The sequence below is a fragment of the Psammomys obesus genome, unplaced genomic scaffold (assembly GCF_907164565.1).
Source record: "Psammomys obesus unplaced genomic scaffold, mPsaObe1.curated_primary_1811, whole genome shotgun sequence".
Lineage (NCBI taxonomy): Eukaryota > Metazoa > Chordata > Mammalia > Rodentia > Muridae > Psammomys > Psammomys obesus.
The window spans coordinates 351,720-374,303 of record NW_026596117.1 but is presented as its reverse complement, the minus strand read 5'-3'; the positions used below and the strand labels follow the sequence as shown (position 1 = coordinate 374,303).

Below are 22,584 nucleotides of genomic sequence, written 5' to 3'. Positions count from 1 at the left end.
AGCTTTGCTCAGTTACTGTTGGTTCAAGGCTGGGCTTGGGGGTTTTTAATCTTTTTCTCCTTTGGCAAGGAACTGCACGAGACTGAGTTCTCAAGAAATACCAACTGGCTGAGGTCTACCTATGAAAATAAGGCACATTGTACAGGTGTCTTTTTAGTATAAGGGTGGTTATGCGCCAAAAGAAGAGTACAATGATAGAACAGTCTACTCTGGGAAAGCCTCCTGCTGACTCCGAGAAGTTTCCTTCCTCTGATCTTGAAAATTCTGATCAAGTCCTGATAGGCTAGGGTCAAATAGAACAGGAGGAGGACTTCCCCTATCAGTGGACTAGGGGAGGAGCATAGGGGGGAAGAGAGAAGGAGGGTGGGACTGGGAAGAGATGAAGGAGGGGGCTATAGCCAGGACAGAAAGTGAATAAATTATAATAAATAATGATAATAATAATGATGAAAATTTTAAAATCAGTTATTCACCAACTGTGATGGGTCTCAGATTGTTCCATCCTGTCATTGCTTAATTTTAATTGATTCTATTCTTTCCCATGAGTAGGCATCCATTAATAACCAAGATTGTAAGTTCTTTAAAGGAACTGACTTTGCTGACTTTAGTCTCATTAATAGCTTTGTACAAGGCAGATGTGTTATTAAGTAATTACATAGTCATTAACATTAGCTATCTAGAGTCACAGCCAGTCTTAATCAGCATTGTAAAGGCAAATACAGAAAGAAGAAAAACAGCAGCTCTTATATTGCTTTTTGACTCTTATTATAGCTGTCTTCATCCTTTTCTATTAATAACTTACTAAGTCAGCACAACTATAAATTTCCTGTGTTTGAGGCACTGTAGTAGATATTGGATAAACAGGATTAAACAAAAATAGTGCTGACTTGAGACTCAAAATAGACTTAAACAGTAATAAAACAAACACTTATTATCAAGTCTCATGAGTAAAATAATATAAGATAACCTTTCAAAAATTATAAGAGAGAAGGGCTCTCCAAGTAGGTGATACTTGAAGATGATGAGGTGATGAGATAGTCTTTGATGTGGTAGGAACAGAATATGAAAAAAAAAATAATCCAAAGGAAGGTCAATATGAGCAGAGCAAAGTGAGCAAGGCACAGAGTGCAGAGATGGGAGTAGCTGGAGCAAAGCATGAGAGCATTTGGAAACTTTGTTGAGGAGGTTAGATTTTATTTTACGTGTATTTAGAAGCCATTAAGAAATTGTAAGCACACAAATACAATATTGCATCTTCAGAAGGTCTGTCTGATTTCTTTGTGGGTATGAGAGGGATCCCCAGTGGAAACAGTGATAACTGAGTTGAATATGTGAGCTATAGTTCTATCTGGTCTAGAATAGATATGATGGACTAGAGATAGAAATGTGACTCAGTACTAGAAAAGGCATGTGAATAAGGGAAATGCAGGGACTCTAGCAATGAGGTGGACAGAGCTGTTTACTGGAAGGTTAGGATGAGAGAACACTAGAGGGAGCACTCTTCAAGGAGGGTATTTAAAAGAGGTTAATTTGAGATGCCTCCTAAAGATCAAAGTAGAAGTGTCAGGTAGACCATTGGATGTGAGTAAAGTTTTATCTGTATAATTCAAAGGAAGCTAAACTTGTCTCCACAGCTCACAAAATCAGCAGAGTTCCAACATTTTGGCCAGCCTTCAATTCTAAATTTAGCCAACCAGTTAAGACTGCTTTTTCAAATATCCATATGTAGATGATCATGGGGAAATGCCCTCCTGCTTCAGTTAGTAACTAAGGAAAATGAATTAAGTAAGTGTTAGCTGTATCTTCCAAGTAGAGAAGAAATATGGAAAGACAGACACCCAAGGACATAGTTGAGACCCAGATAGGAGCCATATCTGAAACTAAGTGACTCTCTATTTTTACCCAATAGTCTTCATTCGATTTATCTATATTCTAACTTACACTTGTTTAAGGCTATTTGGCCCTGAATGTGGGCTGTATATTAACAGAACAGAAAATTACACCTAAGCAGAAGGAGATGCAAAGCCAGGTCGTCCCTCAGATAATCTAGAAACATCGGCAACTGGAGATTTATTGTTACAGTTGTTCATCCAACAAATAAAATTGTATCTTTTCTTTCTAAGACAGGTTGGATAGAGATATGGCTCAGCTGTTAAAGCCGATAGCTCATAACCAAAAGGACAAGAAATTTCTCAAGGTATTAGATAATTTTTACATGCTGGTGGATCGTGATGAAAAATTTCAGCATGTAAGTGTTTATTTAACTGTAAATTCATAATTGCTTAACTAAATTGTACTTTGGGGGTGGATGTACCAGTTTCTGTAAGAGCCCCGGAGTCTTGACCTGGGCTGCCCTCGGAAATTCTCTGCCTTTGCCAGACATCACCTTCTGGTGTATGACAAAGAGCCCAGCCCTATTATGTCTACACAAAATCACCTCTGTGATGTAATCAACAGCCCACGTCTTCCAGACAAATCAAGCTGAGCCTGAACTTTTGAAACCACATCTTCGCTAAGATTGTTCCTGTGTGCATTTCTGCTGTCCCTGTATTCTAAATAAAATGTTCTGGAATTACTAGTATAAACAGTCATGTAATCAGAAATTTCCATTAATTGGGAACCTCTCATCACAGAATTTGATTACTGCCATTCAGTCTAGACAAGAATACGTTCTCTGGAACCACAGAATGCACTCTAAGCATGCATTCCACAGTGTCCTCTTCTTAGAAATTCTGCTATCACATTTTCCCAAGTTTTATATGAGGGTTAGCTTGCAGTTAGGAAAAAAGATTCAATGAACGTCAGCAGCAAAAAAATGTTTTTTGTAGTAATAGTTTGTGTCTCAGGCACTTTTTACATTTCAAGTATTATAACCTTTATAGAAAGAAAATCAAAGGAACCTCCAGATAGTCCTTTAAGCTTTATTGCTGTTTTAGAATATTAAAAAAAATAAGGTAAAATAAAAAAGGTTTCATCAAATATCACATTGGTACGTGATGTTAAATAAAAATGGAATGAACAGCTTTAACTAATTAAACTAGCAATAGTGAGTTGGGAAACAATCTTTACCTGAAGGACCTCCTTTCCCATTCCCAGTTTGCCACAGTTGCTTTACTTTAATCTGTCTTAACTGTGCCCCAAACAACACAGTATTATGCAAGTGGTCAAACAGTATTCCAATGCAAATCCTATCACCGTGTATCCCTGAGATTTCAGGTAGTCTTTATGACAGAGAAAGATGCTAAGAACAATGGTTAGCTTTAAGGTCTCTACTGAGGACCATGATATAAGGCATGGATATAAGTGTTCATAAATTAGTATATGTAGCCATAATGCTTTATTTATCACATATCATTATTGGCCATTAATGAATCATAGCATACTATCTATGATCATTATTTGACATAATCTTAGAGAATAGGATTATATAAATGTTCATTAAACAGATAACAAAAATTAATTTATAAATCCATCGAATGGGTAGAAAAACGGACAAAGTTCAATCCCAGCACTCACAATGGGCATCTTACAACCACCTGTCTCTGTTCTGTCTCCTCAAACACCTGCACGAATGTGCACGTATCAACGCAGACAGATGCGCCTATATATAGTTTAAAAATAAATTAAATCTTTGGAAAAAAAGAACACAAAAGACTTAAGTTAATAATTACAAAATGTAGTTAGAATTAATTTCTTTAAAAACTAGTATTTATTGATTGATTGATTCTTTCTTTAACCATGGAATCCAATTGGTGCTGCCCATATTGGAATGGGGGTAGGACTCCAGGGGGAGATGGGAGTTGGGAGTGAAGGGTGGATATAATCAAGATACATGTACAAAATTTTCAATAAATGAACAAACTTTTCAAGATTAGTAATATATTTAAAGAAATAATTTAAAGTCTTATTGAAATGCATCAAAGTCCTAAACGAATTAATTATTTCTTCATAGGCCTCTACATTGGAAGCAAGTAAAAGTAAATAACATGAAAATGTGTGTTTGTGTGTGTGTATGTGTGTGTATTTGATACATAAAAGCAAAGTTCAAGATTAGCCAAGCTAAATCTGAAGAAGATTACAACCCTAAATGTTTTGGGTATACATTCTGAAAAATATATCTGAACCTAGAAATCTGTGAATAGGATATAATTAAGCTTATAGATCTTAAAAGGGGAAGATGTGAAGACAGATTGCTTTACAAAGCGCTGAATCCCATATTTAAAAGTCTCATCTGAATGAAAAATTACAGATACAAAGAGGAAGACCATGTGAAGATGGAAGCAGAGACTAGAGAGCCCACTGTTTGTAGCAACAGGGTAAGGGATGCTTGGGGTAGCCAGAAGCTAAAATGGACTGGGAGGCATCCCTCACTATAGCCTCCACTGGCACAGCTACCACCTGGTTCTCTTAGATTGTTGGCTTTTAAAACTGTTAAAGAAAAAAAAAATTACATTGCTTTAAACCACCTAATTTTGTGGTGATTTTCTATGGCAGTCTTAACAAACTAATGTAACAAGGACCAACACTCACTGTTGACTTATTATAATGCTACAGCAGATGCTATTGGCAGAGTGAAAAGTAGTTGAGCAATGAAAGAGGTCACACATCTCAGTTACTATGTTGAAACTGTGGTGGAGCTGGCCTGACAGATAAGCATGGGAATAAGGCTTGTACCATCGTGGAGCTAAAAACACTGCACTTTATATTAGGGAGAAAACGAATTTAATTCCTTAATTCAAAACACACATGTGAGTAAGTTCCATAAAGCATAAATTTTAAACAAAAAATGCAAAGGCAGGGTTTTAAAAAGTCAATTACATAGAATCAGAAATGATTTCTCATGCAAACACAAAAGATACTGATGAGAAAATAATAATATCAAGAACATTTTAAAGTTTAGCTCATCTGTCCATCTAAATATAGGATAACAATAATTTTTTTTTTATTTTTCTTTTTAGTTACATTTTGTTAACTCTGTGTCCCAGCTGTATCCCGCTCCCTCATTCCCTCCCCAATCCCACACTCCCTCCCTGGTCTCCTCCCTGCCCCTTTCCAAGTCCCCTGATAGGGGAGGACCTCCTCCCCTTTCATCTGACCCTGTTTTATCAGGTATCTTCAGGGCTGGCTGCAAAGTCCTCCTCTGTGGCCTAACAAACTGCTCCTCCCCTGGGGGGGTGTCAAACAGCCTGCCCTTGAGATCCTGTTAGAAATAGTCCATGTTCCCCTTACTTTGGAAAACTACTTGGTTACTGAGCTACCACAGGCCACATCCGAGCAGAAGTTCTAGGTTATATCCATAGATGGTCCTTGGTTGAGTGTCAGTCTCAGAAAAGACCCTGTGCCCAGATATATTTGGTCCTTGTAGAGCTCCTATCCTTTCCATATCATACTAACTTCCCTTCTTTCATATCATTCCCTGCACTCTGTCGAGGGTTTGGTTATGAGTCTTAGTGTCTGCTTTGAAACATTGCTAGGTAGAGTCTTTCAGATGCCTTTTGTGGTAGACTCCTGTCATAAGTTCAATGCACATCCCATTTGTCTTTCTAAATGAGGATTAATCACCTTCGCCTGTGTCCACTTTCTTGATTATCTTCTTTAGGTGTGTAGATTTCATTATGTTTATCATGTCTTGTAGGTCTATATAAGCGAGTATATACCAAGTTTGTCTTTCTCCTTCTGGGATACTTCACTCAGAATGATCTTTTCTAGATCCCACCACTTGCCTGCAAATTTCATGATTTCCTCCTTTTTGATTGCTGAGTAGTATTCCATTGTGTAAAAATACCACAATTTCTGTATCCATTCCTCCGTTGATGGACATCTGGGTTGTTTCCAAGTTCTGGCTATTACAAATAAAGCTGCTACGAACATGGTTGAATAAATGTCCTTGTTGTGTACTTGAGCAAATTTTGGGTATATACCTAGGAGTGGTATAGCTGGGTCTTGAGGTAGCACTACTCCTAGTTGTCTGAGAAAGCGCCAGATTGACTTCCAGAGTGGTTGAACCAGTTTACATTCCCACCAGCAATGGAGGAGGGTTCCCTTTTCTCCACAACCTCTCCAGCATGTGCTATCACTTGAGTTTTTCATCTTGGCCATTCTGATGGGTGTAAGGTGAAATCTCAGGGTCGTTTTGATTTGCATTTCCCTAATGGCTAATGAGGTTGAGCATTTCTTTAAGTGTTTCTCTGCCATTTGATGTTCCTCTTTCGAGAATTCTCTGTTTAGCTCTGTTCCCCATTTTTTAAGTGGATTACTTGGTTTGTTGCTTTTCTGCTGCTTTAGTTCTTTATATATACTGGATATTAGCCCTCTGTCAGATAAAGGGTTGGTGAAGATTCTTTCCCAATCTGTAGGCTGTCTATTTGTTTTGATGACAGTGTCTTTTGCTTTACAGAAGCTTTTCAGTTTCATGAGGTCCCATTTATTGATTGTTGCTCTTAGAGCCTGTGCTGTTGGTGTTCTGTTCAGGAAGTTGTCTCCTGTGCCAATGAGTTCTAGGCTGTTTCCCACTTTTTTTTCCAGCTGATTTAGAGTATCTGGTTTTATGTTGAGGTCCTTGATCCACTTGGACTTCAGTTTTGTGCAGGGTGATAAATATGGATCTATTTTCATTTTTCTGCATGTAGACATCCAGTTGGTCCAGCACCATTTGTTGAAGATGCTGTCTTTTTTCCATTGAATGGATTTGGCTTCTTTGTCAAATATTGAGTAGGATAACAATAATTTTAAAAGTGTCCAAGTGGGTTACATAGTAATGGGAAGAGGGACTGACTCTGACATAATCTGATTGGCCTGCTCTTTGATCACCTCCCCCTGAGGGGGGAGCAGCCTTACCAGGCCACAGAAGATGACAATGCAGCCACTCCTGAAGTGATATGATAGACTAAGATCAGAAGGAAGGAGAAGAGGACCTCCCCTATCAGTGGACTTGGGGAGGAGTATGCGTGAAGAAGGGAGAGGGAGGGTGGGATTGGGAGGGAAGGAGGAAGGGACTTATTGGGGGATACAAAGTGAATAAAGTGTAATTAATAAAATAAAATAAAATTTTAAAAAAGAACATAAAAAAACAAGGAACAATGGAAAAGATTATTTCCAATACATATTACCAATGTAGGTTTATATTTAAATGGGCAAAATCATCAACAAATATTAATGACAAAATACAATCAGCAGATAACTATTATAAAAGTTAATAAACAAAGAAATGAGAATTAAATCCTCAATGAAATACACAGCATGGCAAATTTGAATAGTCAAAACGCTGAATATTGGGAAGGTTGTAAATCAGCATTTCCTATTGAACTTACCATTCGCTCAATCTGATGACTTCTTTCTATAAACTCTCTCGATGATCTAATTCCATAATTTTCTTTGTATTTGATGTTTGTGACTTGAAAAGAGGCAAGGTAATAGAATGACTTATCATCTGAAAGGCAAGATTGAAAGACCATGAGTGATGTGTTAGGTCCTTTGTTCCAACACTTGCTAAGTGTAGTTCTACCTAGAACAAAAATTACCATAAAACTAAAAGATGCATTTTATAATCCTATCAACGCACTCAGCCAAAACAGAAAATCCAGTTCCCAGGGAACGCTGGCTAATACTATTCTTGAAGATACATATGCTTATCAAACCTTTCCTACAGTTAGACATGTAATATATAATGAAAGGTCAAATGAAAGCATAGAAGTCATATGTTTTATTCCCTCAGAGAACTGCTAACATAGGTTACACGGGGTTTTGATGACATAATTGCCCAAGTTTTTTAAAAAATCTATCCTCTTCATAAATCCCACTACCACAAGCAATCTAGTTTATGCATGTGTCATTGAGAGGGAAATCTACAGCCTTTTTATCAATACCCCTATCTCTCCTCCCATTTTCCTAAAATACATTCTCTATACATCAGTCAGTTCTGCCTAGAGCTGGCTTTTTATTTTGAATAATTTATTAACTAATTAACTAATTCACTTTACATCCCTATCACAGCCCCCTCTCTCCTCTCCTCCCTGTCTTACCCTCCTTCTCTCTTCCCTCCCCCCTCCTCCCCTATTACTCAGATAAGGGGATTCCCCTGCTCACCTATCCACCCACCCACCCACCCTTCTCAGCTCATTAAGTCACATCAGGACAGAGCACACCCTCTTCCCCTCACCAGGGGGCAGCCTCACCAGGGGGAGTGATCAGAAGGCAGGCAACAGAGTCCATGTCAGAGACAGACCCTGGTCCTCTTACTAGGGAACCCATAAGAAGCCTGAGCTCCATTTGTGTAGAGGACCTAGATCTACTCTATGCATGGTCCTTGGTTGGGTGCTGTCTTTGAGAATACAAATTTGGCAATATTACTTGCCCACCTGAAGCTTTTCCATTTTCCTCATTACCACGGGAAGGAGTCCCAACTCTTTTACTTTTACACACCACATCCTTACTTGCTTGTAACTTGCCTTCTTTTCTTTATTTTAATTCTTCTCTCATATACTACTTCCTGATCTCAGTTTTTCTCTCCCTCTTCCTGTCCCAGTCCCTCCCACCCCAACCAAACAAAGCATATGAAGCTGTAATGGGTACCTCTCCCCATATTAAGTAAGGATGGCTGGCTGGAAAAAGACAACCCAGTAGAAGGAAAAGGGTCCCAAAAGCAGGTAAAAGACTCAGTGACAACCTTTATCTTCTTTTCTACATACTTAGAATTTGTATTGAAACAATGGTCTTTTCTACATTGAATTTTGCCTCTATTATTACTTCCTCTGGAAGTCTTTTAATAGGGTGTTATCATCCCATCTTTGACATTGCCTGGAAAAGTAAATTTTATTTGCTTCAGTTGTTGTCTCAGAGGCTTATTGCCGCTTTCTGCTAACCTAGGCCTAGTCCTAGAAGCTTCTAGCCTCTGTACAATCTAACCTAGGCCTAGAATGTTTTCAGCCTCTGAGACCTACTACTGAAAAAGCTCACCCTTACTCATTCTTACTGAGCTCTGGCTGGCTAGTTTAACTCACCTGTTCTGGCTCAAACTCCTCTCTCCAGCTGACTTATTCAATCTGTCTATTTTCTCAGCCTCTGAATTGCTCTGCTTGGCCTCAAAATAATTTATCAATATGATCTAATCTTCTGGCTCCTTGTCATTCTCTGGCTTGTTCTGTCTTCACCTGAGTTCTCTCTCTGCAACCAGTCTCTCTATTACTCTCCCAGTAAAACTGCCTCCTCTTTCTCATGACCCCTTTAAGTAGCTTCCTTTTCCTCTTACTTCTCATGAGAATTTGGCATATACTATTCTGTCAAGTCTTTCTTGATTTGTCACTGTTTCTGCCACTCAACGAGACATCACTTTCAAACATGGGTGTTTACTTCTACAAACTAACTTTACCTTCATTGTTTGGGGTTAAAGACATGTACCACCACACCTGGACCTAAACTTTTCTTTACCTGATACTTGCTGTATAGCAGGCTGGCCTTGAGCTCAGAGATCTGCATACCTCTAGCTCCTGGAATTAAAGGTGTGTTTGTATTCCAGCTGGATCACACAGACCTAGAAAATATTTGGATGTGATCTCTTGCCAGAACAGCCATGTTCTGAATTAAAGTTCCTCTATAATTGCCTATGGCTATAATTGCCTATTTTCAAGATGACATTTGGAGCATTCACACTGAGCCATCCACTACTGCACAACTGTACTCCACTTTGAAGAGCTTCTGTTATGCTATCATAAAGATTTTTACATTTTTTGAGGCAGTCCCTCTACTTAGCGCTGGCTGTCCTGGAAGTTACTATGTAGACAAGGGGTCTCAAGTACATAGAGATCCACCTGCCTCTGCCTCCCAAGTTCTGGGATTAAAGGTGTGCACCAGCAGGAATTTGAGCCCAGGGGTCTTTTCTGAGACTTGACACTCCAACCAAGAACGATGCATGAAGATAACCTAGAACCCCTGCACATATGTAGCTCATAGCAGCTCAGTAATCAAGTGGGTTCCCTAGTAAGGAGAAGAAGGAACTGTCTCTGACATGAACTCAGTGGCTGACACTTTGACCACCCTGCTGATGGGGGATCAGCCTTGCCAGGCCACAGAGGAGGACAATGCAGCCAGTCCTGAAGAGACCTGATAAGTTAGGGTCAGATGGAAGGGGAAGGAGGACCTCCCCTATCAGTGGACTAGGAGAGGGGCATAGGAGAAGTTGAGGGAGGGAGGGTAGGATTGGGAGGGATTGGGAGAGGAGTCTACAGCTGGGATACAAAGTGAATAAACTGTAATTAATATAAAATAAAAATTTAAATTAAAAAATATAAAAAATAAAAGAAACTGTCAAATTGGAAAAAAAAAAGAAAAAAGGGTAGGCACCATGCCTGGGTAGCACTTTGTTTTTCAAAATTACAGTTTAGTTAATCAAAATTAAAAGTTGAAAAAATGCATCAACAAAGACTTTTTACCTAAATAATCTATGTTCCACTTTGATTGCACTTCTGGTTTTACTTTTAAGATCATGAGACCATGACCTAATTCTCATTCACGAAGCAGCCCATGGGTTCATGTCAGAGATGATCCCTGTTCCTATTATTGGGGAACCCTCTTGGACAATGAGCTGCCATGGGCTACTTCTGTGCAGGGTTTCTAGGTTATCTCCATGGATGGTCCTTGTTTGAAGTATCAGTTTCACAAAAGACCCCTGAGCCCAGTTTTTTGGTTCTGTTACTCTCCTGTCCTCTCCAAGTCTTTCTATCTCCCCTTTCTTTCTAAGATTCCCTGAACTCTGCCCAAAGTTTGGCTATGAGTCTCAGTATCTGCTTTATATTAGAATCTCAAAAAAATTAAAAGAAGTGATTTTAAAAATAACATATCTATGGTCCTTGGTGGAGTATCAGTCGCAGGAAAGACCCATGTGCTCAGATATTTTGGTTCTGTTGCTCTCCTTGTAGAGTTCCTGTCCTCTCCAGATCTTACTGTTTCTCACATCTTTCATAAGATTTCCTGCACTCTGCCCAAAGGTTGCCCATAAGTCCCAGCATCTGCATTGATAGTCTGCAGGGCAGAGCCTTTCAGAGGTCCTCTGTGTCAGGCTCCTCACTTGTTCCCTCTTTCCTCCTTCTGATGTCCATCCTCTTTGCCTTTCTGGATAGGGACTGAGCATTTTAGCAAGAGTCCTCCCTCTTGATTAGTTTCTTTAAGTGTACAGATTTTAGTAGGTTTATCCTGTATTATATGTTTATATGAGTGAGTCTTTCTGCTTCTGAGATAGCTCACTCAGGATGATCTTTTCCAGATCCCACCATTTACCTGCAAATTTCATGATTTCCTTTTTTTATATTGCTGAGTAATATTCATTGTGTAGATGTACCACAATTTCTGTATCTATTCCTCCATGAGGGGCATCTGGGCTGTTTCCAGCTTCTGGCTATTACAAATAAGGCTGCTACAAACATGGTTGAACAAATGTCCTTATTGTGTACTTGAGCCCCTTTTGGGTATATGCCTAGGAGTGATATAGCTGGATCTTGAGGAAGCACTATTCCTAGTTGTATGAGGAAGCACCAGATTGTTTTCCAGAGTGGTTGTACAAGTTTACATTCCCACCAGCAGTGGAGGAGAGTTCCCCTTTCTCTACAACTTCTCCAGCATGTGTTGTCACTTGAGTTTTTGATCTTAGCCATTCTGACGGGTGTAAGGAGATAGCCTAAGACCCCTGCACAGATGTAGCCCATGACAGTTCAGTCTCTAAGTGGGCTCCATTGTAATAGGAACAGGGACTGTCTCTGACATGAACTGATTGTCCTGTTCTTTACCTCCCTCTGAGGGGGAAGCAGCATTACCAGGCCACAGAAGAAGACAAGGCAAACACTCCTGATGAGACCTAATTGACTAGGATCAGAAGGAAGGAAAAGCAGACCTCCCCTATCAGTGGACTTGGGGAGGGGCATGCATGCAGAGGGTGGAGGAAGGGAGGGATTGGGCGGGGAGGAGGGAGGGAACCACAGGTGGGATACAAAGTAAATAAAGTGCAATTAATACAGAATTAAAAAGAGAATAAAATATAATGATAAAATATCACATATTATCTTTTTAAAAACAGTTAAACAAAATGTTATTTAATTCATATAAAATACTGCTTTATAAGTATATTGATAATTCTCAAAATTATTTCTTTAAACCAAAGATTTTAAATTAGTCACAGAGTAAACTTTCGTTGGGAGTATTATCAAATATTTGCTGCAATTGGGAACTGTTAACAATGAATGATTTATTTTTCAACACGTTTTTGTGTAAATGAGCACTGAAATTATGTTTCACAATGTGATATTAAGATTTGCAAGTAGTGAACTATATATAACACGATACTTGATTATATCATACTTACATATTAGCTGTATGGAATATGTATAACTGAATAATTAATGCAAAGTTTCCAGTTTTCACTGACTGTAGCAACAGCAGTGGATCTATGCTTCTTCCTCATTCATACTGATTTTCTCTAGAGATGTTGACAAGCCGTTGCTTGCTCAGAAATGAGTAATATCAAAAATAAAATATAACGAATAGAATGGAACAAATTGAATTTCTATTCAAATTATTTTTAAAAGCTTTAAAAAAATAACATATCTAAAGTCCATGGTTATGAACTATGAGGGTGATGATTCATATTATTATTTTGTAATGTTGCTAATGGGAATAATTCATACCATACATAGCATCTGGAATCTGCAAAATGATGATCCAAAAACAGCTTTCTCTGACTCTTTATATTTTTTAAGCTATGTACTGTAATTAAACCATGTACAAAGCAAAATTATGTTTTATATTATTTTCTCCTTCCTTTTCCTTCAAACCTCACATGTATACTGCTTGCTCTCTTTCTAAACCATGGCTGTGTGTGCGTGTACACACACACACACACACACACACACACACACACACACGTGCATGCACACATTTATAAATGCATAAATACAATCTGCACAGTCCATATGTGACTTGTATGCATGTTTTTAAGCCTGACATTTGTTATTTAATAACCAATTGGTGTGTTCCTCTCTTGGGAGACTATTTCTTCTACACCCATCATTCTTAAATTTTCTGTAATTCTTTGTTTAGTGTTGCCATTTGGGCACAATCATCCTTTGGAATGTTGTAGAAGTAAAGATGATTGTAATAGACACTTAAATCCTCAAAAAAAAACAATAATTACACAATAATTATAACAGTCACTGCATTATAATACAGTGATGCTGAGCCCTTTTTTTTATCTATTCTGCTAATTTCTGCAATGAGGAAGTTGTACATTAAAAGGACTTTTTAGAGTTCTGTTAAAGAGAAACTAATATCCCAAATTACTCAAGCCTGGTGGACCTGAGATTAAAACCAGGGCATATCTGTCTCTATATCGCCTCAGAATACAACTCCTATATCCCTGGAAATAGAGTTAGTCCTGCATAGTGAGAAAGCAAGTGGGCTATCCCAAAACAGATGAACTCTCCATAGCTTTATAAAACAAGTTTTGAAATAGTTTCTAAAATTAAGTTTATGAATTTTGTGAAAATGCATTTTTACAAACTACAATCCTTAAGTTTTTATGTGGTACATAAAAACTTGTTTTACCACATAAGAGATAAAACAATACAAAATTATCCTAAAATTTTAACTATATAAATGTTTGACAAACATCTATTACATAATCGCAATAAGTAAAATAAACAATTAAAAAGTCCACTCCCACTCCCCAAAAGAGAGCACACAATTTCCAAACTTGATGTTTGAAATTTCTGTTCACTCTGGAAACCATATGATATGGTTGTGACTAAATATTCTATGAACTTTTTCACTAGCATAAAGCTTTTCTAGTATGCAGCTGGTAATGGACATTTATTTATGAAGCATTCAAAAAATGGAACGGGGGAGAAGAAAGGAAGAAGACAAATTATTCGATAAGAAAATGAGATAAAAATTTCAACCACAATAATAGGAAATACAAACGCCCTGCTGATGCATGGATAGGTCCTCAACACTTCCCAACATCATTGCTGATCAGGGAAACGCGATAGAAATTCAAATTGTGATGCTAATGCTACCTTTAGCCAAACTAGCAATTATATAAAAGGCATGGAAATACTAATGCTGATGATGATTCATGACAGTGATAATTGGCATGTCATAATAAAAAGATAAGCAGTTAATTTAAAAGGAAGAGGAGGAAGAGGAGGAAGCAGCCACCCCAGGGTTAATACAGGTAGAGAATTTTTGACGTTTTTTACATCTTCATGTTTCCTATGCAACCTCTTGTACATGTTCACCTGTGTACCAAGACATATGCATAAACATATAGTGGTTGGGGTCTTATAACATGAACAACTTTCAGTAAGCCTCATGCTCATGAATATATGAAAACGCTTGGGGTGAATATAAGAAAGTGCAAATTTATTCTTAGATAGTTCGGGAGGTCTCATGTCAGTTGGTAGGTTTCAATTTTCCGTGGAGGAGAGTCTGGTCGTTCTGGGAAAAATCTGTGTTTGGTCATTTCCTAGAGTGACCTCATCCTTTGGCTCCTGGTTCCACAGCATATGACACTTTCTCTCCTTCTATTTCAGTGCATTCCCTCACTCAACCTGCTTTCTTAGAGGCATCCATGAAGTTGTATTTGGGAGCCATACAGAGAATCTGTAATAGTATCCCCATCTCAGCGTTATTAATGATGGCTGGCACATCTCTTCTGTGGGGAACATTCACAAATTTGGAAGATTCAGATGTGGGCCTCTTTGTATGCATGTCTAGCACAACCATTATGACAGTGTGTTTAAAATACTTCTAGACATTTTTTAAAATTATCCCTTCACTGTTTCTTTCCTGAACACCTACAGCCTTGCAGCGAGTTGGTTCTATTGTTTTTTACTTGCTGTTTTTAAGACATAGTCTCATTCTGCAGCACACACTGACAAAAATTTACAGTGTGTTCCAGGTTGGCCCTGTAAACCCTCTGATTCAGCCTCATTTCAGTTTTGAAATGACAGGCATAAGTAAGGTATTATAATCATATGCCTATTTTAATAACTTTTAGTCCACAATGTCAACAACGAAGATAAAATTATGGGAGGCAACTTGATGTGGGTTTGGCAAAATATAAATATTGCTTATGAGCTAAATAAAATAGAAAAGTAAACTGGAAATTTAAAAATTTTTTCTTTATAGATTGTTTAGTTGTGCTGTTATTGTTACAACCGGTGAGAGTCTTTAAAACTTTAAAATTTCAGTCATTTATGTTTACAACTATGCAAGTACAAAAGTAAATGAATCTTAGCTGTGTCTTTCTGCTCATCTGTGACACCATTTTTGCAAACAGATAGAAATCAGTTCTGAGTTTTCCATTCTTCCCAGTCATGGAACAATTTGACTTTCCTTCAGAAAGCTTTGGCTTTTTAAAGGTGTTTTAGAGAAGGTTTTACCCTTTTCTGCCTCCCTTTCCCATTTTCCTCTTCCCTTCCCTTCCTCTTTCCCTCTCTCTCTCTCTCTCTCTCTCTCTCTCTCTCCTTTATTTCTTTGTGGCATTAAGGATTTGAATCCACATCCTAACACCTGCTAGGCAATTGCTGAATGGAATAATATCCTCAGTGTTTTTACTTCTTAAATTTTGAGACAGGGTATATATTTGACCCAGCTGACCTCATCCCAGGGTCTCCTGAATATCTGGGATAGGATACAAGCTAGCTCTCCCTAGTCATCTTTGTCATGTTGTCACAAGTTCTCTAGGGGTGGCTCATTAACACCTTGATTCTCAGAAAGGCAAGGAAATGTATAGCTTGATGTTATTTGTCTTCATTCTGAAGAAACTTCATTCCCTTCTTATTTTCCCTCTTCTTTGCCTACCACACATATGGTATCTACTTAAATTTTTAATATTTAGAAATGTGTAATGCAGGGTTTCTGTTCTGAGCTCACTATACTTTTACATCAATAAAATATTGTATTTACCACTTAGTGTCATCAAAATGTCAAAGTTCATGCAAAAGAGTGTATTCATACAATAGGAACATGACACGGATACTTACCTTCAACAACGAAATGAGTGACAATACCGATTGTGATCCCTATGATTGCTACAATTGCTAAAGTGAAGAGAGATAGTCGTACAGAGTCCCAAAACTGTTGTTGCTTTCTTTGATATTCGATTCGTGGGTATTCAGTCTCTGAGAATTCAACTGGTCTGTGATAACAGAATAAAAAATAACAGCCGTTCAGTAGACTTCATGATGGCTCTCTCATGTGCATTTCTTATGTTGGTTCATTTGGCAAGTAATTTGTATTACTAAGTAACACTGTATTACCAAAATCTCAGTAAGAGCAGTGAATAACATGCATCTTCCCACACCCAAACCGCAAACATAGTACACCTTTTAGTTAACTTCTATCAACATGGTGAGTTCTTTGCGTTGCTGTCTGTGTGGCATACGGGCAATTGAAAAGTTTGGTTAGTGCAACATAAAGGCTAAATTAAAAAAAAATTATACTGTATAAATAATATTTTAAAAAGGGAGATTTTAAGCACAAGTTTGCAGTTTCATCAGCTGTAATTGGTTAAAAACAAAAGACTTAAAGATTGAAATAAATCTTAAGAAGTTCTTAAAGCTTTGTTTTTGAAGTAACTGTACAGGCTGGAGAGAAAGCTCACTGGATAAGAGCATTTGTTGCTCTTCCAGAGGGTGGAGATCTGGTTTCCAGACCCAACATCGGAAATCAATAACCATCTGTAACTCCTGTTCAAGGGTATCCAACTCCCTCTTCTGGCCTGTGAAGGTACTGTGTGCATGTGGTACACAGGAACACAAATAAGCAAAAGACCCATATGCATAAGTTTGCTGGTGGGAATGTGAACCTGTACAACCACTTTGGAAGTCAATCTGGCGATTTCTCAGACAATTGGGAATAGTGCTTCCTCAAGATCCAGCTATATCCCTCCTAGGCACTCCTAGCAGCTTTATATGTAACAGCCAGAAGATGGAAACAACCCAAATGTCTCTAGTTGAGGAATGGATACAGAAATTGTGGTGCATTTACACAATGGAATACTACTCAGCAAGTAAAAAAAAAAAAAAAAGGAAATCATGAAATTTGCAGGCAAGTGGTGGGATCTAGAAAAGATAATCCTGTGATGATGAGGTATCCCAGAAGCAGAAAGATACACATGGTATATACTCACTTATAAGTGGATATTAGACATATAATATAGGATAATCATACTAAAATCTGTACACCTAAAGAAGCTAAGCAAGAAGGAGGACCCTGGGTCAGATCCTCAATCCTCACTCCGAAAGACAAACGGGATGGACATTGGAAGAAGGAGAAACAGGAATCAGGTCAGGAGCCTACCACAGAGGGCCTCTGAAAGACTCTACCCAGCAGTGTATCAAAGCAGATGCTGAGACTCAAATCCAAACTTTGGTCAGAGTGCAGAGAATCTTATTAAAGAAGGCAGAGATAGAAAGACCTGGAGGGGACAGGAGCTCCACAAGGAGAGCAACAGAACCAAAAAACTCTGGTCACAGGAGTCTTTTGTGAGACTGATACTCCAAACAAGGACCGTGCATGGAGATAACCTAGAACCCCTGCACGGAAGTAGCCCATGGCAGCTCAGTGTCCAAGAGGGTCTCCCAGTAATAGTAACAGGAACTGTCTCTGCCATGAACCCAGTGGCTGGCTCTTTGATCACCTCCACCTGAGACAGGAGCAGTCTTACCAGTCCACATAGGAAGACAATGCAGCCAGTCCTGATGATACCTGATAGACTAGATGGAAAGGAAGTAGGATCTCCCCTATCATTGGACTGGGTAAGGGGCATAGGAGAAAAACAGGGAGGGAGGTTGGGATTCGGAGGGGATGGGGGAGAGGCTACAACTGGGAAACAAAGTGAATAAACTGTAATTTTTAAAAATAAATATATATATATATATATATATATATATATATATATACAAAATAGTTTTTAAAAAGTAACAGCAGCACCTACAGGTAATGACCATGGTTCTTCGAATTTCATTGATAATTCTAGCCAGAGCTCACTGCGTGTGAGCAGTATTTGATGGCACTCTAGTATTCAGGGCCCCTATGACTTTTCCCACTGACTTGTCTCAGCTTCCCTGATGCACTACTTATTCTAGGGACAGCACATCATTCGGAGCACTTCTTCCAACACAGACGTTGTTACTTGCTTAACATCTGAAACCTCAAACAGCACTCAGTGCCGTGGCTTTTGTATTTTTATGAAAACATTTAATTTTATTTGACAAATATGAACATGTTCACTAATATAAAAGGGATCCTTATGTTATTACCTATGACTTCACAAACCATTGTATTTCCCTAAAGGTTTAGACATGTACTCTGCCTTTGGGATACTAGTTTATGGTAGAGGAGAAAGACATGGAAACAGGTTGTTGCAGCTAAGTTATAAAAGGTTTATATAAGAAACAATGAACCACCAGGAACAGTGACACATACCTGTAATCCCAGCACTCAGGGAGGCATAGGCAGATGTATATCTGTGAGTTCAAGGCCAGCCTGGTCTACAAAGCGAGTCCAGGACAGCCAAGGCTACACAGGAAAACCCTGTCTCCAAAAACCCAAAGCCAAAACGCAGTTAACCTTTTTTGCAGGGGTGTGATGGGAGATTTTTATCAAGAAAGCTGCATTGTTTTTTGTGTTTCTTCATTTTCTTATTGGAACAGGCACTGACCACATCGCCTGACTGACAGGGAACTCGCTGGCTTCCAACCCACGGATATCCTCAAACCTACTGGTTGATCCCTGACTCTGCCTTGAGAGTTCTGGGATAAAAGGGATGTACCACTGTGACCAGGTTAGGCTACACTATTAAAACTTTGAGGAATGAAAGCTTACTAGATATTTTTTTTAAAGTAAGAGAAAGAAAAGAGAAAACATAATGTGAAAAGGAGAAACCAAAATGGTGAGATGTGAGGAAGTGCTCACTACTAATAATTAGTATCAGAAAGAAAAATACAAATAAAATTGGACTATTGCACTAAAAAAACGTATGCTCTGCAAAGTGTATGCAGACAGGAAGGCTTTCCCAATACTACAGTACTAAAAGAGGACACAGTAGAATAGGTTATTGTAAATGCATGTGTATGGGATGTTTATAATCCCAAGGAGAGTTAGAAATTTTCCTGCAGGAACTGGGCAGCCAAAATTTTAATTAGGTAGTGAATATAAGATAACTCACACAACTATGAATAGGAATGGGGATTAGGCAAAACATGGACAGGTATGTCAGGGTAGAGATCATGTTGAAGATCCAGAAGAGAGATAGCCAAGTGCCTGGACAGAGGGTGCAGCCTGGGATGGAAAGAAAAACAAAGCCAGCTCTAATCCTGATCCTTCCTGAGTGATTGATTGGATGTGGGAACAAAGAAATGATGAGCAGCTCACTTGTGTGGATGTTCAGGCGAATCATTGTGCCTCTAGGAAAGATGAGGACAATTAAAGAAAAAGAAAGTTCTTCCCACTAGGTATCAATAACGCTAATATTAGGCTGAGCCAGCTGGAAACAATGCCTTCCCTTATTTTTGTTGGATCGCCAGTGTCTGTTTACCTGAGCCCAATGAAAGCAACTCTTAAGGTTGAAGCTGCACAATGCAGAAGAAAAATACCTATGTTCCCATGAGCATTGCTTTCCTTCTGACCCAAAATAAACCTATTTCCAAAATACATGATAGTGAGTATTCTTGGTTATTTAGTGTATGTACCTGGCCACTCGTTGTCCCCTCTTCTTTATGCTTTCATGATTCCATACCTGTATTCTGACCCTTTCAAATATCATGAGTGAGAATCATTTTTTACCAAATTCAATGCGATGATAGCTGAGCATCACAAGGGGCACTTTTCTTCTTTTATCATAGCCATATTTAATTTTGAAATAAGTTTCTTCTATCTATGACTACTTGTTTTCAGTCTGATAGGACTCAAATAATTTCTGTCTCATGCATGCTGAAGTAAGTTTTACCTCATATGTCTGTGCTGTGATGTACAGGCTGCAGGAAGAGCGGGCAGATGCCACCCGATCACTTAAGAAGTGTTTGTCATCTTATGGGTTTGATATGTATTTCTTTCTCAAGTGGTCCATTTGTTGGAGACTTGGTTTCCAGACGGTGATATTGTTGAGAGATGAATGAGCCATGAGGATGCTAAGTGACCCATGGGCTAAACTATTAATGTCTTCCCGCTGCATAACTCATTAAGGGATGGGGCCTGGTCAGAGGACGTAAATCACTGGGGAGTGTTTACTTGAAGGGTCTGTTCTGTTTCCTGGAACCCAAGAGCTTAAAACATATGCTTTGCCATGCAGTTTAGCCACATTCTTTGCCATCACCACATTCCAAGAACAAAGGAGCAAGTCTACTAGAAACAGACACCTCTGAAACCATGACTCAATGCAAATGTTTCTTCTGTAAGTTGTTTATTCCAGGCATTTTGTCATATCAACAAGAACAACAACAACAACAACAAAAAAAAAAATCCTAGAACACTCCAAGTAGGAAAAAGATTCTTAAAAATCCAGCAAAGTATTGGGTTAGCTACTGTTAAATATTTGAGGTAATCATAATAGAAAAAACTGTGTTCAAAACAGTCGTAAGTATGCAATATACTTTGATAATTTGTCTATCTTAATTTATTTTAATTCATTGTTTGCTATTTTAATACAAGGCCTCATTGCATAGTTTTTAGTGTCCTAGAACTCACTATGTAGCCCAGACTAGGTTCTCCTGTTCTGGGCTCCTGAGTGCTACTCTTACAGGCAAGAGCTACCCTACTCTCTTCATCTGGGTAAGATATTTTCATTGGTTTATAGTCACTGTGGGTGGACATTAACTAGGCTGTTTTATCTCTTAGTTTTTATTTTTTTTCTGATCTTTTTGTGTTCTATATATTAATCCTCTGTCAGATGTGTAGTAAGAAAGTGTTATTTTTTTTTAGTCTGTATACCAATGTGTTATATGCATTTCATACATAAAATTCAAATTTTGATAAAGATCATTTTATTTAGATGCTATTTAATTCCTAGTGCTTTTAAATATTTCTATTAGTTCTTTTGACTTGAACACAAAATTCACACATATGAATTAGATGCTAAATAGAAACACTTTACCAGTTTTTATAGTAGTTTAAATTACCACTGTTTTAAGGAAAATTAAGTACATTTGTTCTCTAGCATTTTTAGGGAGCATAATGTTTGCTTTGCTTTTATTTTCTTCGTGTTAAAATAAAATGGAGACAAAAACTAGGAAATATATTAATAGGTAGAGAAGAATATAATTGAAACACACTCTACTGTTTGAGCCATCTATTGAGTGTTAAATAGAAAGGGAGTATATAGTCCAAGTTGGCCTTTTTATTATTTATTTTAAAAAATATTTTACAGTTTTAATTAGATAGTTACATCGCTCTCCCCCTAACCTTTCCTTCTTCCAGCTCTTCCCAGATCTCTTCCATCTAACCTCTCCCATGCTTTCAAATTGAGTCTCTCTTTATTTGATTACCATTGTTGCATATACATGTGTATGTGCAAAAATATATGAAAATTCTATGTAATGTAAATAAGCAGGTATGCTGAGTTCATTTCTCCCTTGCTGTTATCATTTCCATAGTTAATTTTAGACATTTTACAATTTTTGTTCTGTTTATGATTTCATCTTTTAATGTAATTTTTCGAATGACCTGAGACTAGTACCATATTTTATTAACTGTAATCTACATGTTGGTATAATTACTTTCAGAGTTAATTGTTAAGTTATGTTTATTTTAAGTTTATGTTAATTATTGGGTTTGGATTTTCCAAATAAAAAACACACATCAGTAATACAGGTCTATTAGTTTTTATTGTTCCGATTCTCAGACTTGTTTGGAAGACTCTACAGCTCAGTCTTTCTACAAATCCAAAATAAAAACTTGATCACAATCCTCACTTAGAAAGACAAATGGGATGGACATTGGAAGTAGGAGAAAACAAGAAACAGGTCAGGAGCCTACGATAGAGGGCCTCTGAAAGAATCTATCATGCAATGTATCAAAGCAGATGCTGAGACTCATAACCAAACCTTGGGCAGAGTGCAGGGAATCATATGAAAGAAGGGGGAGTTAGTAAGACCTGGAGAGGATGGGAGTGCCACAAGGACCAAATATATCTGGGCACAGGGGTCTTTTCTGAGACTGATTCTCCAACCAAGGACCATGTATGGATATAACCTAGAACCCCTGCTCAGACATAGCCCATGGCAACTCAGCATCCAAGTGGGTGTCCCTAGTAAGGGGAACAGGGACTGTCTCTGACATGAACTCAGTGGTGGCCTCTTTATCCCCACCTCCCCCAGAGGGAGGAGCAGCCTTACTAGGCCATGGAGCAGGACGTTGCAGATAGTCCTGATAAACTAGGGTCTGATGGAAGAGAGGAGGACCTCCCTTATCAAGTGGGCCTAGAGAGGGGCAGCGAGGAGATGAGGGAGGGAGGATGGGATTGGAAGGGAATGAGGAAGAGGGCTACAGCTGGGATACAAAGTAAATAAATTGTAATTAATGTAAAAAAATAAAAATAAA

The 22,584-nt window shown here is 38.2% G+C and overlaps 1 protein-coding gene across 1 annotated transcript in view; it reads right to left on the bottom strand.

Annotated features, from left to right (window-relative positions):
• Positions 1 to 22,584, bottom strand: part of LOC129692693 (transmembrane protease serine 11F) — a 99,605-nt gene that overhangs the window by 20,710 nt on the left and 56,311 nt on the right. Inside the window, exons 3-4 of the mRNA XM_055629167.1 lie at positions 16,029 to 16,183; positions 7,311 to 7,429 (exon numbers count right to left, since the gene is read on the bottom strand). Of these exons, the coding sequence (XP_055485142.1) occupies positions 7,311 to 7,429; positions 16,029 to 16,183 (274 nt within the window). The remainder of the gene's footprint in view (positions 1 to 7,310; positions 7,430 to 16,028; positions 16,184 to 22,584) is intronic.